At 37.3% G+C, this 17,032-nt stretch overlaps 1 protein-coding gene across 5 annotated transcripts in view; it reads left to right on the top strand.

Moving 5' to 3' along the window:
- LOC131682572 (semaphorin-1A) overlaps positions 1-17,032 on the top strand; it is a 531,458-nt gene that overhangs the window by 62,111 nt on the left and 452,315 nt on the right. For all 5 annotated transcript variants that reach the window (XM_058964157.1, XM_058964152.1, XM_058964153.1 and 2 more), the window contains exon 2: positions 1,117-1,880. In XM_058964157.1, the coding sequence (XP_058820140.1) occupies positions 1,736-1,880 (145 nt within the window). In that variant the 5' untranslated portion in view covers positions 1,117-1,735. The remainder of the gene's footprint in view (positions 1-1,116; positions 1,881-17,032) is intronic.

Raw genomic sequence — 17,032 nt, 5'->3', positions numbered from 1 at the left:
GAAGGTGCCTGTTGTGAAGAAAATTTCACTTCGCTTTCCACCTATACAGAATGCTTGCCGAGCGAGGTATTTCGTTGCGATTTATGATATATTGATCCAGCCGCAATCGATCCTTGAATCTTTCTAGTGCTCATCACTCTGATTTTTCAAAGGGGTTCCAATCATCAATTACCGGCTTCTACTAACTACCATTTTCCTGTATTGATGAAAAGGAATATAAATTTTATCGTTGATGCAATTGCGTCAACAATAAAATTTATATTCCTTTTTTTTACAACTTGATACAATTTAACAAACTGTAATTCGTGGAATAACGAAATATAACCGTATTCGGTTTAATTTTACAGGCAAGATGTACTTTCCATGCGTAGTTCAATAAAATTACATTTATTAAAATTACAAACACACGCCATATGTGGAGTGAATCCAACATCATGAAAAATTAAAATCAACCGCAAAACTGTCATTTTTGATGTTCGTGTATGTCAAATGCAAAATTGTTCAAGATTTTTCTAGTTGTGTAGTTTCTAGCATTTATGCTAGGATAGGGTTCAGATTTGGTGAGTGTTATTAACGATTGTACGGATTTTTGTTATTTTCATTAGGATTTTGACTTCTTTGCATAAAGTTCATCTGTAATCAGCTCCTTTATCCTTTCCATTTCGGTGGGTATAAACGACGAATTCAACGTGATTCCCTATACTTTTTTCGAATCACATTAATTAGATTATTGGAAATAAGCTTTTGTGTCCAAAAGACTTCAAAAACCCCTTAAAGACCAGTTTTAACTCTTCAAACTAATTTTGGTGTTCAAACGTATTCTCATGAAATGTAGAAAAAGTTTTTAATCTAAACATATTAAGGGCGTATATATTATTCAGTCTTATGGGGGACGAATCAACAGCATGAAAACCTATAAACATACCAAGGAAGTTCAGGGCATTGCTTCTTTCAATCAGAACATTTAATTGAATTATTGTGGTTTCGAATCAATAATAATAAAGAACCAATAAACCAGACCACAGTTGCTTGGCATCACATTTAATTGCTTTTGTGTTGGCCTTCTTGGCAAATTGATTAAACATTTTCTAAATACCGTTTTTTTTTTATTTTCAGATCGTACCGGAATATTGAAGCAGCCAAACACATTCCAATCCATTGCAACAGAAAACGTAGTCTACGCCAATTGATATTGAATTATATTTAAAATCGCTTTTCAATTCCTACTACCATATTGTAGCCATAACATTAATATAACCAACAAAAGTGCTAATTATACTACAACAAAAAGAGAACAGTTTTTAACTCACGCATCATATTCACCACATCAAAGTAGATCCGTTAGGGATTCTTTTCTCGTTTCTCCGATTGCAATCGAGTATATAGAGTGTGACTTTTTCGATCATAATAATTATTAAAAAAAATATATAAAAATTATATTACACGCCCAGTAAAAGCTTAATCATAGTGATCAACAAAATAGTAGTGCTTTCAAAGTGATTAAACCGTGCGGTGGTTTTCATTGCTCTCAAGTCTAGCCGATAGAAGTAATTTGCGCCGTTAGCTCCGGAGCGACGAGGCGAGGAAAAGTTTAGCATTGATGTGTTAATTGTTGGAAAAAGGTATCCGGCGAGCAAAGTTACCACTAACCGCAACGGATCGACTTCCAATCAGGTGCGGGAGGTGATAATTAGCGGCGGGGTTGCAAAAGTTGCATCCAGACGTCAGTTTAATCATGTTGCCAGCGGCCGGCTCTGACCGAGCCCTCCATCAGCTGCTGACCGGGCAGATTGTCGCGTTCATTGTTGTAACTGTATTTGTTGTTGGAAACTTATGTGCCTGGCAGGAGAATGTGCGACCGAAGCTCTACGTGTCACTAGGTGAGTAGGTTTATTGTTTTCAAATTGCCGTTTTGTTTCCGCCGCATGTTATTGTATTGATTGTATAACTGATAACAGGAAGAATTTCGCAGCATAAGCAATCGTACGATGGGGAGTGAACATTTCCGGTACAGAGCACAAACTACTATATGTAATTTACACTCTAACTATAGAAACCAGGATCCAATTAAAGAAAAATCTTGTCCGACCTACAAACAGATCTCTCTGATATCCAAAACATGCGGTACTGCAGGGCTTTAAACTTATTTCAATTTAATGATTCAAATCTCGTTCTCATTTCTCATAGGAGAGATAAGTTCCTATTTTCACAAAATCAGATACAATATGTTTCATGCAACGGAACGGTTTTGTTTGGGAAACGTTTTATTGCAGGCCGCAGTGCACATGTTGAAATGATGTCTTTCAGTTTTCCCCCAACCATGTTTAGTTGAATGGGAGCATAGTACAATGCCCTTTGCTATTGCCTACACAATACACATACACATAGCGGAACATGTGCCATACGGCCAGGTTCGGTTTTGTCCAGCCAACCGTTTGGCTAATGCTAATTGCTGTAACCGCACGCCTGGCATTATTCCGACGTTGTACACTTTGCAGCGCTCTATGCTGTCACTTCTATTCTAAAGGAAGCATCCCAATTCAGCCGGAGAATGTTTCTACACTCTACACTACATACATACTTGGCTAGCTTAATGCTGCCCATATATGCATGAGCCGGCACATAGGTGGAAAGCAATAAAAGACTAATATATCCCATATGTTGGCACTGCTGACGAAGCGGAAGGGTCTCACTCTCTTTACGGTGCTTGCCGGCGAAGACGCTCCTGACTTGTGCCTAATTCGCCTGATGTTTTCAAAAGTTTTACGGACGTTTGTTCGATGCGCATGTTTGGCGTAAGATACGAGATAAGAGTAGACTGCTGAATTGCTGTTCCAACATATGGAACTCTATATTTCACACAATTTTCCAATGTTCATTTGGGGATGAGAAGGTACAACATGATGAAAAGATGACTAACTACCCTATTGTTTATTGAAAGTTATTCGTCGCGTGACACGTCCGGTTATGCTAATTTGGTTCGTTTATTTCGGGTCACACAGAAGACAGAGTTTTCAACATTAGTATTTAACAACAAAAACCTGTAAACACGAGTTCCATTAAGTGATGAGTTGATTACCATTTGTTTACTAATATTATCATGGTTTTATTACTTTCGGAGATATTGATATGTTTGATATACAGTTTGGGATATGTTGGAATTCAGTGATAGAATTTCGTATTTCGATACTGCATAAACAATTAAAATAAATGAAAATCTGATGAAAAGTCAAAAATTTCAAAATAAGTTTATTATTGTTATTTACCGTTTTCTTGTGTAGTGTGTTGATTACCGCATCGTTTGATTGATTACTGGTGTTTAGTTGTTGTGTTTATTTATTTATTTATACTGGTCTTCGTTTTTCTCGTACAGCCAGTTCCTTAATTAATAATAATTCTATGTTTTAAGGTAGTCTTAGTAATGTTAAAATCATACTTGTCAGCTACATCATTAAAATTACGACAGCATACATTGAACGGATTGTTTTGTGAAAAAAGAGTACGATACATCGGTAACCGAAAGAAATCAGTTCGTCTGGTGGGATCCTCGTTACTAGAAGTAAAATCGACTAATTTGAGCTTATTTTTGTGTTGCATATCATCCTTAAATATTGCGAAGTTAGTTAAAATGTTTAGGATTATATGAAGCGATTTTTATTCAAAACAGTCATTGAGATTGTGAAAAAAGGTTTGTATAATCACATTCTCTATTTCTAATTCAAACATCACAAGTGAGTATAATTTGTTTACATCGTGTTAACGTTTTTTGGTTCTTGTGAAAGTAGGTACTATTTTAGCCGTGTTATAACTATCGTATTTTGGTAAAAAGAGTTCCAGTCGCTTGACGGACATCGGGACATTCTTTTTCGTGTTATCGTGCAAAAGTGCTTTATTTCGCCGTGTGAAAACTTTGTCAGTCTACGGGGAAATTGTGACATTGCGACCTAAGTGTAATTCCTCACAAAAACAATGCAAAAAATCTGTGGTACTAGAGCCGCTCAGCGAGAAATCAGAACATTTGCGGATGAGCGGGAGTAGTTTTGGGTATATTTGAGCCGTCTCGACCCGAGCCATACAGTGGAGGAAATTGTAGTTATGACCCAAGTATGCCCCGGACCAATCGACGCATCCAAAGCAGTTTTGTTGGTCAAGAGGGATACCGGTCTCACGAAACTCAACTTTATTTCATTGCGAGTTATGCTTCCGAGCGAACTAAAGGACACTGCACTCGAAGCATCTACCTGGCCGACTGGAGTAGTCGTTCGGGAATTTAATTTCGACCAGCCAAAGCATAGATTACGTTAATGGAATACCGGGATGCACCACCACTTGTATTATGGAAGCCCTAGATCACCCCGCCAGCCACTGCAGCCAACGTTCACCAGTCGTTCTAGTCCTGTGTGTGGGAGTGGAGAAATGGTCAAATTTCAAGTATTCGTCAATTTTGAATAATTCAAGCGCTGACATGTTTCAGTTCATCGTTAATTACTTTATATCAGCACCAGATGACATATTTCCTGTGAGCTAAAAGGCACATAGTCCAGCAGTATTCCACAAAAAATCGTCTCTCAAGTCACCGGAACGCACACTTGCCACCAGTCATGAGAAAGCCCTTAGTCCCCCCATCAAAGTGGAGGTCTTTCTGCCAGAGACTAGCAGGCGTCCTGGTCCCGTGGTGGAGTTGGGACAAGGAGTCTTCCGCAAACCTATCACATGCAAGTATAATGCATCTGTGAGCTCTTCCTTGCATTAAAGCTCTTCTATTTCCAGCCTTGGTAGACAACAGGACAAGCAATGATATACAGGCCATATTCGATTATCCGTAGCCTCGATTATACGTAACTCGATTATCCGTAGAAAATGATTCGCTTATTCGTAGTACGACAATCCGAACAAATTGTTTCGATTATCGGCACATTACCAGAATTTTATGTTCTCAAAAAATATTACCAAAAATACGTAGAAATACAAAAATATCGCATTTTTCACAAAAAATATTTTTTTATCCCAATATTTAAATACAAAAATCGATAGAAATTGATATCAGCTACAATTCCTGGAAACACAAAATTTTAAACTCTCGTAAAAATTACAATAATTTGTGAAAATAAAAAAAATCATATGATCGACAAATTTTTCAATTCAGTGCAGTGTTCTATAAAATTTTATGCACCTAATAGATTGGCTACAAACTATAATTTCCTGTAGATGCCAGCTATAATTACAAGAAGAACAACATTTTAAAATCTGTGATTTTTTCTGTAATTTTTAGAATGAATATTATGACCGATTTTGTCAGCCCCATTATGTATTGACGATTGACAAAATCTGAACATATATGTTTCATATTGATTGGGATCTATCTAAAGTATGATAAAACCCCACTAAATTCTTCGGAAGCCTATTATCGCATCAGTTAAAAAAATCGCAACATTTTAATCACTTTAAGAACATCGACATTTTGAATTCTTAGCACGCTTAAGTAAAAGGATTTTGCTTTAATCCCAACATGTAGCATAGGAGAATCAAATCACAAGACTTTGTCTTAAATGTGGCTGACAAAATCGGGTCAAAAAGCTGTCAAATTTGGAGGCGGGCAAACACGGGGACTAATAAAATAGGTTCTTCACTGTAGAACATCCTTTAAGTGACTCGGCTACGTAGAACGCCGAACAATGGCCAAATCAAGATTCTGGACGATGTTTCCACCAAGCAAACAAGAGAAAAAAGTTTATTGTGCGACGATGTATAACAAACTGAATCACTCAATGCGTTTGAACATATTTATAGCTAAAACTTTCCAAGAACCAAGAATCTAGTTTCTGAGTGGCTCTCCAAAGCCCTAGAGCGCATGACGACGATCCTTGGTGTCGCGCGTAAAAAAGTATTTTTACTCGTAACATGTGCAAAATCACCTTCTTAGAAATATATGTTTTAATATCGTCCAATGCTGGTCTTTCGTTGGACCAACGTTAAGCGACGCCCAGCAGACCGTTCAGCAAGCGTCCATTATTGGACCTATTTTGGACTGTTTTGAAACAAATTTTTAGGCTTCTCAGTGGAATCTAGCGTGTTGCTGCTCTTAGGGCCGATTTCTTCATCCTCGCTTTACGCTTAAACCAGGTTTAAGCGTACTGGTGAACCTGGTTTAAACATTAAGCGAGAGTGAAGAAATCGGCCCTTAGAGGATTCCCAAAGCTTTGTTGTTATATACAAAGCAGTAGTGCGTAATAATAAATTCAGTTGTTATTTCTGAAGTTTCACGCAGCGAATTTCGTTTTATGCGTCATGATTATTAGACCAAACATAACTATCCCAATCAATCGAACACAATACGTTAAAATAAAATAACTTGGCTATATAACGGGGCCGTTCATACACCACGTGGACAGAAATACCTTGGTTTTTGACCCCCACCTCCCCCTCAGTGGACAAGCGTGGACAATCTCTATACCCCTACCCCCTACCCACGATGTCCACGTGGACTTTTCCCATTTTTGTCCTGTAGTTTCATGAGTTTTAAATTCCAGAAAATTGTGTATTTTTCATCTGTCCTGAACTACTTTGATACTGAATGTTATCCTAAAAACTTATATTACGTTCAAGCTTTGTTCACAGAATTTTAGTTTTTTTTTACTTTTGTGAAAATATCTTATTTTTTCACAAAATCAGTTATAAAAAAGTTTTTAAAATTTTTGAGTCTGAAAGACATATTTTTGCATCCATTATAATAGCGCAAAATGGAAGTAACACATGAATTGTTGAACTGAGTCGTGTAACAAGTTATGAAATCCAAAAAAATAATGGGAATTGACGAAATTAAATTTCTGAGAGCAACATTGTGTGATCTCAGTAAATAGCATGTGCGGTTTAAGTGTTTCTTACTATTGGAAAAAATTGAAAGGAAAAAATCAAGCGCTTATGTCGATGATAGTACAAATTTGTTCTACATTCCATTAAAGGAAAAAAATATTCAAGAGTTCACGTGAACAATTGTCATACCCCCATCCCCCTCTCCATGGACAAGCATGGACTTTCCCGTACCCCTACCCTCCCTTAAACTGTCCACGTGGTATATGGACGGCCCCTAACTTATTTTTCTTACATGTCTTACTATCACTTTATAGAATATAAATTGATCGATATTCGTTATTAATACGATTTGATCAAAAAAATGTTCCATGGTCAAACATTGATGCATGTACCTTAGATACTGTTTTTCAACATATAACAAATATATTTCATGAAGAAAAAAAAACATTTGTTTTGATTCGATTATCCGGATGATTCGATTATCCGAAGCAAAATTTGTCTGCACCCTACGGATAATCGAATCTGGCGTGTATTACCAAAATGTTGGTGGTATCAACTCAACAGTTGAACAATATCGTCTTGTCGTATCCGATAAGAGTTTTGACATCATTGTCCTCTTCGAAACGTGATTGAACGATGACACGCTTTTCAGTCAGGTGTTCGCTACTGGTTACGAGGTGTTTCGTGACCGGAGCCCGTGCAATAGCCGAAAATCCACTGGAGGTGGCGTGTTAGTAGTTGTTAATTCCAGCTTGAAGGCAAGAACAGTCGAGAACATTTCGTGGGTTTGCCTTGAGCAGGTTTGGATGGTTATCGAGTTTGGTGACCGTAAGTTGTACTTGTGTGCGTTGTATGTTCCACCCGACTGCGCTCGTGACATCAAATATGTCGAAGCAGATATTCGATTTAAACCTTTCTAGGATTTCATGGAAATCTTCCCGCAATGGGTTTCTTTATCCGACTATTCTGTTCTCCACCCAGGTGCAGTGAGACTACTTGATAGCTATAGCTCAGCCACGTTACTACAAATCAGTCCTATTCCCAATCAGAATAGTCGCCATCTCAACGTTTGTTTTGTCAGCGATCAGGTTTCCGCTACATCAATAGTGATGGCTCCATTTCCTTTAGCAAAATTAGTTGCGTACCATCCTCCATTGATAACCACGATTGGCAGCACTGTGGTGAATGATTTCGATGTTTCACCGCTCTCCACCACCTATGATTTTCGTAAAACTATCGCAGCTATCGCAGCAACGCAGACCTTCTTTCCACCATCAATTGGGGAAATATTCTGGACCCTGAAAATGTCGAAACCGCAGTTCAAACTTGTTCCAACGTTCTGGTGTACGATATTGACAGGTACGTCCCGAAGAAAGTTCACCATCATTAAACCTTACGAATACGCTGCGATGGCTCAAGTCCATCAAGAGAGCTGCCCTGCGGAGGTTTACTAAGTATCGCACAATACCACTCAGAAACTATTGCGTCAGTCTCAACCACGCATATAAATGAGCCAGTCAACACTGATTCTTTCGATATCAAGAAAATGCGTTACGCTGAATACCTTAAGCCGCATCCGAAACGTTTCTGGAAATATGTGAACGAGCAGCGCGATGAATCTGGACTTTCATCGTCTATCACTTTCAATGGGACCACAGCTACCACATCTCGAGACATATTAACACATTGTTCGAAAAAATCGTGGATGTATTCACAGATGAGGCACTAACTATTGAGCATCGATTTACTCGCAGAGCTCCACTTGTAGACCAAGCTTTGGGTGCTACCAATGTCCATGCAACGATGATTACCAGAGTTTCCTCTCGGCTTAAGTCATCTTTCAACCCGGGAATCGACGCGTTCCTCTCCGTTATGCTAAAAAAAGGTCTATCGAAGCTTTGATTAGTCCGCTCTCTCACATCTTTCGATCGTCTATTGCTGGAGGAATTTTCCTTTTTGCTGGAAATACGCGAAGATGTTTCCAGTCCATAAAATGGGCAATAAGCGAGACGTTAATCCTTATCGTGGAATAACGTTCCGAAGTTGTTTGAGCTGCTGATTATTGAACCAGGTTCACTGTAAGCAGTATCTTAGTGATGATCAATACGAATTCACGTCCGGACGGTCAACTGCATCTAACCTGCTGTGTTTAACATCCTACATAACAAAGAGCATGGAACGTCGTGCTCAATCCGACGTTGTTTACACTGACTTATTGGCCGATAAGATTAATCACGACATCGCAATCGAAAAAATCGAGAGATTTAAAGAAAGGGGGAGTGGTTTCGATCCTACCTCACACACCGAGAAATAGCGGTTGTTATATGAGATTCTAAGGCATACCTCAAGGAAGCCACTTGGGACAGTTGATGTTTCTGCTATACTTCAATGATGTACATCTAGGTCTAAAGACTCCACGATTGTCGCGATCTCGTCAGATGCGTTAAAGATCTGGACGTGCTTCTGGATTCTCGACTTATGTTTAAACAACACATCTCCTATGCAATTAGCAAAGCGTTTCGAGTACTGGGATACATCTTCAGAATAGCCAAACATTTTACGGATATCTATTGTCTCAAATCGCTCTACCGATTTTATCGCGATTAATCCTAGATTACTCAGAAGTGTGGAGCCCACACTACAATAATGACATTGAAAGAATAGGGAAAGTCCAGCGTCGCTTTTTACGTTTCGCGCTTAGTAGATTGTCATGGAAAGATCTTGTTCGACTATGAAAATCGGTGTCCGCTGATTCAACTGGAACCCCTATATGGTCGAAGGAACACCACAAGAGCTCTATTTTTCGATGACACTCTGCAAGGTCGTATAGATGGACCAGATATTTTGGAACAAAACAACAATGCTGAATTGTTTAATTCAATACCTTCTTGGACTAACCCAGTACCTTGAAAAATTGACTGAACTACTCAGAATTATTCGAAATTTTGAACGAATGAAGGAAGTGTCACAAAACTCGCAATTTTATTGACTAACGAACTTTCGCTGCTCTAAGGAGCTGACACCGTTGACGGGTTGCTGGGAATGCTGCTGCCTTGTGTTTGGTCAAGGAAGTCACAAAAAGCCAACCTGAAAAACTAAAAGTTATTCTTTTTCTGGCTGTTTTTGTATTTTTTACATCAACTCAGTAAAGCGAATTTTCCTTTTCAAATGCCAATCTTCAATTCAATCCATCCCTGTGCTGCTCAATTTTCAATTGGTGGATTTCGCTCTATGCGCCTATCATCATATATCGTGTGTGAAAATATTAACTATAAAGCTGTCAAAATTTACTGTGTTCCAGAGTAGAATTATTTTGGAAATAACTTTTGTCAAATTTTAACTAAATGTCACAAAAAACGTGCAAAATGGTCCATAACGATTCATACGATTCAAGAAGGACGAAAATGGAGAGCTTGATGAAAACCACAAAACGCAGTTCGATTTGTAGACGTTTTATCGAGAGAAACATCGATGAGCACCGGTTTGGTCATTGCCGTATGTACAACCGAAACAATGCTAATATAAGCATGGGATATTCCAACCGCGGGATATTCGATTTTCTCAAAAAAAGATCTGCTGGACTCTATGCCTGCACAGAAGACCAGCCATCTTCTACCTTTTGTGTTTTTTGGGCTTTGATGTTAGATAGACGCATCCTATCGAAAACTCTTACACTGACCGGCTACCTCATTCATTCGAATAGACATCCTTGGATTTTTTTCATATTGTACTACGTTATGTTCTTCCTTTACACCGCAAAACAACCAATGATCTATAGGCCAACATTGAATGCGTTTTTCACGAATGAAATGACCAAACTTGTCCAAAATTTTACCGACTGAATGGAATTTTTAAAACACAATCACGGTGAACATTTATCTGAAATTATATGAATTCATTAAATTGTGAAATAATATCTGAAATTATATGAATTCATTAAATACCAAAATAAATGAACAACAATAGCTACCAACGATTTTTTGCTTATTTTGTTTGAATTTGACGATAAAAAAATCCTCTATTGCCAATCTCCACACATGACGTAGCTTCCTCAAATCGTCTTTTATTTCCGCCGTTGAGTTGGCACAATAAATATTTAATCACTCAATTTTCTTCCCGGCCGACGCTTCAGTCTGATTGAATTTAATAGATTGTATAATATGTAACACCTGTAGGTAGGTCACCTGAGCAGTAGTCTGTTCTCGGGTCCTACAATTAGATCAGCAAAGACGGCCTATCTGGTTCGATGCAGAGGGTACCAGTCGCTGTAATTGCGAAACTTAAACTAGCGTAATTAAATTAAAATGTTTCACACACTTTACTCCAATGTGAATCGGAGAGTTTTTCCCACACCCGGAAAATCCACCATGTGGCGTTGGAATTGAAACTGCGAAAGAAAACGGTGGGTGGTTTACTGGGAAGTCCTTACCGGAAAGTGATTTTGACGTCCGTGGGTGTGGTGCGTATCTGCGTTATTTATTCGTGACATTTTATTTAGATGTCGACGGTTCGCCCATTCGACAGGAGCTGTGGTAGAACACCGGGAGCCATGGAGTCGGGCGTTTATTCAACAACTGCGGTCGAGATGAAGGAAAAGTTTCAATAGGTTTTCGAAGTGAAATTTATGCGCAATATGCAAACTTTATAGCATGGCCCAAGTGGGCCACAGTGACTGTGCGCTTTGTTCCTCTTTTTTGCTTTGTTGGTTTCAGAGCCCAGTTGCGGGAACACTTCGGCGATGTGTGAGTTTTTTTTCGATCGAGTAGGGTTCCCACATGGTCGGTGGTAAGTTCGTTCAATACAGTGATGCATGATTCAACTCTAACATAAAAAGTACTTCGGTGAAAATTTCTCTGAACTTGTGTTAACTTAGGTACAGCTGGAAAAGACAATGCATAATCCAATCAGGTTACTTACCACAAAACGATGTTCTTGCGATGGTTGACGAACGCGATATTCGAAGGTTAGCTAGTAAACGTATTTTTTTGTTGGCTACGATAAGATGGAAACTAGTAACGTTTTCGTTTTGACATGATGTTACACTAACCGTTCTACGCATAATTGTCCTGTGTCATTATCACTATTATAATTGCTGATGTTCTAGGCACAACTGTCTCACAAAAATGATCTTAAAAACAGAATTTTGCAAGTCTGAGTTAAGAAATACAGTACGCTATATTGTGGGATCTGAATTAAAGGTAGTGGTAGATAAAGTATAATTTAAACGGGTAGGTTGAAAAAGTAGAGTGGTATTTCAACTGCGGTCCGAAAAAAAATTAAGTTGTTTAAAAACATCAAATTAAGCAACATTACCTCTTAGAACTCCCGGTTACTTTTTCTATCCGAATCATAAGCTAATCTATGTAACGTGTTCTGAAAAACTATAATTATAAGTTAAATACAAAAGACTATGAGTCTTTGATCACTTTGAACACCAGCAGAATCCCTGAGGAAAGGTGTAAAATTTACTAACAATAAAATGAATTTTACTTTGGTTTGATTACAAAATCAATCTTTTGTTGCATCTGAAATCATTCCGGAATAACTTAGTATGAAATTTATTATCACCATTTTAAGGGGTTGAATAATTTAAATGTCTCGTTCCATATAATGAAGTTTTAATGTGTGCTATCTGGAATTGTTCCGAAGGATAGGGGCTAAATTTACTATCAACTGTAGGTAGCAAAATGCATGGATTAGTGAATCTAGATTATTAGTGACTATTAAATTATTGTTCATCCGGAATTATTCCGAAATAACTAGAAACAAGTGTGGGTTTATCTGTAAGTGTCGGTTGCTGCTTGATAAAGTTGGCTGTAGTAGATGAGTTTTGACTAGTGGCTTCGGCGTATGTTTTTCCGTAGTGGGCTGTCGTTTGATGTAATCTTCCTTAGTACGCAGCACCAAATCATGGATACGAACCACGGCTTACATATACTAGGCTAGCTCGTTAGAGTGTAAACATTTGACGAGAGCGCGTCATAGAAATCGTCGGCGAAAACAATTACATGAAATTCATATATTGTTTGTTGCTAACGAATGATCGGCACCTGGTAAATCAAAAGGAAGCTAAGCGAATGTCCAAAACCTTTGCTATGATCAGAAAATTACGGTGGGATATGTTTTCTATGGCATGCATCCAAATCCCCGATTTACGCTAATAATCACATAGATGCACTGATTATCCGCTGTGTCTAGTGTAATTATGGCGTAATTTAAGTCAAAAATCCATTTCACACTATTTTTTTCCACCGTATGAGCTCAAATATTGTCAATTAACAACTTTCGAGAAATCCGTTTGTTTATCTCAACGATTTCTCTGACGTCACCGAAAACTGTCAATTCGCGGAATAGCAAGCCTCCTTTCTGTGAGCCATGGATACGAACGTCCTGTCATTTTCTATATACACGGGGATCTTGATTCTGGTGTTATTAAATTCGACCTCGTGTTGCATGTTGTTCTTTGCAATGAAGTTTTCTTCTTGTGCTAAGCTTCTAAACGTAATCAGAATACAGTTTTGACGTAGTGTAACTGAATGTACATAACTTCCGGGAGATTTTAACTTTAACTAGGTGTTCCACCTCCTGAACGGTGAGTCTAACACTAGTTTTGTTAAAGTCGTTCGAAATTGTTTTATCCCGTAGCACAGGCACTTTTGTTTGCTTCAGCAGACTCATTTCACTGCGCACCTGGGGATAATACTGTTTGTGCACTGAATATAGAACAAAGTTCTTGCTTGCTTCACTGGTGCCTATAGCAATTTTTTGCTCCTGCTTTGTGCGAGGTCAGATAGACTGATTCGGTGATCTTGTTTACTGGCGAGAGCATGTTCTGGGCGAAGGAGGGTGGGACGTATGAGGCTTCGAGGGCATTATTCCGGGAACTGATATCGGGAGTCGTTCGCTGAAAATTTAGTTAGCCTACTTCATTTTTCAAACCCCTGGTTCGTGGCACACCCTAAACTCTGATTGTCAGATTGCCAACTGCCAAATTTTTATACAATCAACACTCTACGGAACACCAACCTACTTCAACATTCTTACCTAAACAACAAACTAGTGTTCAATTAGCAACGAGTGTTCAACAACCAATGGCTTTATACAGAACTTCAAACTTTTTCGCAATAGGCGAAACGCTAGAGCAACCGACTTTGAGTAACAAGACACAAATGTCGACGAAATAAAGACGACATATTTAATGTATGCGAACCGAAGTATTGCGCTATGAGGCGACGCTGAAGTGGAAAAGATAAAAAATGCAAAACTAGAGAAAATGAAAAGGAATGATGAAGTAAAGAAAAATAAGAAAGCTGGTAAAACGGAAATAGAGGAAAAAATGTATTAGGAACACGAGACAAAATAAAAAAAAATGAAAAACTTAAACAATTCATTCTCCGTACGTGACGCAAGTGCCAATATCTTATTTAAGACTTTTTGGTTGTATTCAATGCGGAAAACAGATCGAAATGGTGAGTGAAGGGGTTAAAATACTGTGCTATTTAAAAAAATCGATTTTTTTATTGATCTAAAATGTGCTTTTAGGGTCTTGAAAATGAAAAACACAGGCGGCAATGATTGCTAAATGTTCAAATTTTCAATTCTGCCTCAACGCTTCTTATGGATACCCCGAACGTATTAAAAACTTCAACCGCGTTTTTCTCGAAACCACATTTTTTGAGCTGGCCGGAAACGTGACCAAACAAAAGATTTTTGATCGTTTTGAAATTATTAATTATAGTATATTAAAAATTGTTATCTCCATTTATTTTTTCATTGTCAATTTTGTGTCATTTTAATGACATTTTCAGTGTTTTTTCAGTAAAAAGAGCTCCATTTCGCGAAAAAACAAAATATCGAAAAAATCCTACGTGTGTCGCTTGCTATTATTAAAAGAAAACGAAAAAAAAACTTTAGTTTTAAGCTCTAGGCTAAAAATTACGAGATATAGGTTTCCGGCCATGGACCCTTTCCAAAAAGAGGCATCTACGGGAAAAGGCTGCACGGCCGCCATCTTGTAACAAAATCAATTGAAAACAATATTTTTTGTACTTCACAACTAGTATTATAAATCCCATTTGACAAGATCTCGGTTCATCTTTTTATTTCGTTTAGAAAAATACCTGAAATATGCCCTTAAGCGAAAGCAATTATGTGAAAAAATCCCTTCTAGAGCAAGGCTTCGAGCTTGGAACCCTTGGGACTCTGGCCATGTGCAATGATTGGGATATGGTGACGTCCCAGAAATACACATGATTATCGCATTGGCGACAGTGATCATACCCAGCCTCTAAAGAGAGATCACACATAACCGCAGCTGACACCCAACACATTTGCTTTATTTAACTTCCCCGCTAGATATCAAAGCCCAAGTTTTTATTATCATCTAGTGTTTAATTTTGACTCATTACCCATTGTTCTTCAGTGGGTGACAGAGCTAATTAAGACTGTCGTATCCCAGGGATACCATAAGGGTTTGTGCATTTGGAGTTGCAGGTTCGAATCCTGTTTTTGGGGGAATTTTTTCACGTAATCCTATTTTCCTCATTGGATACTAGTAACAAATCTTGAAAAAATCGTGAGAAACTTAAAAAATCGAGTACAACCTCAAATGAACAAATTCAAAAAATGGTATATGGCTGTATGGAAAACCTAGGAAATAGAAATAAATGTAGAATTCTTTTGATAAAGGCAAAAAACTATAACTAAAATCAAATACACAAGCGTGTAAAAACAAAAAAGCGTAGAAATTAAAGAAAATTTAAATAAAGATAAAACCTGAAAAAATGAAGCAATGGAGCAAATCGATAGAATGCTAAAAATTAATAAAAAGGAAAAATATAGTAAGATAGCAAATCAGAAAAAATTTAAAAAATTAAATTAAAAATTGGAATATATGGAGGAAATGGAAAAAGTAGTTACTTGATTAAATTTAATTAAATAAGTTTAATTAAATGGAAAAAATAGAGCGATTCAAAAGGTGGCTAATATGAGGAAATGAAATGAATAGACAAATGAAGAGAATATAAGAATACTCCGAAAAAATATCAATAGATAGAAATATATAATAAATTTGAGAAATGCGAATAAAAAGGAAAAAAAGTTTCTAAACGAAATAAAAAAGGGCAAAAGGTAAAAGTGAATTGATGAAATGTAAAAGTGAAATGAAAAAATAGAATCAATAGAAAATATACGAGAAAACAAAATAGAACAGGGGCACAGAAACAAAAAACAGATATGTGAAAAACTTGAGTACTCATATATTTGTTTTTGAAAAAGTTTGTTACATAAATAAAATTGGGAAATCTGGAAAAGAAATTATCTTGATATGAAATTTTTTTAAAATTATGAAAAAGTTATGTGATAAATAGATGTTATCGCCTGTTTTAATCCACTTATTGGTGCGATTGTGTCTTTCTCATTTATGCGAACTGCTATTTCATGGCTGGTTGCTAGACTAGATTGAAGGTTGCGTGGTAGAAATTAAAAATGGTCCTAGTTAACGCACCGCACTTTTTAAGTTCTTGTTGTGGCTCCAAATTACATAGTCGAAGCGATTGGTTGCTCCTCGGATTTGCGAATTGGGTTTAAAGTTTGTATGGGAATTAGTAGTGGAAAATGTACTTTTTGCATTTCCACCAAATCGAAAAGCCAATTGCTCAATCAATTGGTAAGGTTTGGTGGTATAATTCTTTGTTCTTATAAATAAGCTGTCATTTGTTCGAAATTTAATTGGGAAACATTTCAAGTGTCAGTTGAAGCATTGTATTAACCTTGTAACAGCCAAAAGTTCTTTTGGAATCATTTTGCAAAGTGAAAATGTGGTGGGAATAAAAGAGCTCAAAATTAATTTTTAAGAAGAAATCTAAAACAATTCATCGGCTAATAATTCCAATGCAAATTTGAAGTACTTATACTTATACAGAAAATTCCGTCTGAGATTTGAACAAATGACGGCACATTTACGTGTCTCGTATCGATCATCGGCCAATGGCAATTGATTGATGAAATGCAATAGAAATAGGATAAATGATATCAGAATGGTTCAATCTCACTATTAGGTGTACTAAATAGGTTTTTTGACTTCCAAAATAAGTTCATGTGATTCAGAAAATCAATCTGAAAAATTCTGTCGCATATACCAAGTCTTTGCGATGAACATATTCTGAAATATGTAGGATTGAAACGTAGGTGTTGTTGGTACATTTGGAGTGTTGTCAGA

Source organism: Topomyia yanbarensis, chromosome 2 (assembly GCF_030247195.1).
Source record: "Topomyia yanbarensis strain Yona2022 chromosome 2, ASM3024719v1, whole genome shotgun sequence".
Classification (NCBI taxonomy): Eukaryota; Metazoa; Arthropoda; class Insecta; order Diptera; family Culicidae; genus Topomyia; species Topomyia yanbarensis.
Note: the sequence above shows the minus strand (reverse complement) of the source record. Positions and strands in the feature narration are given on the sequence as shown.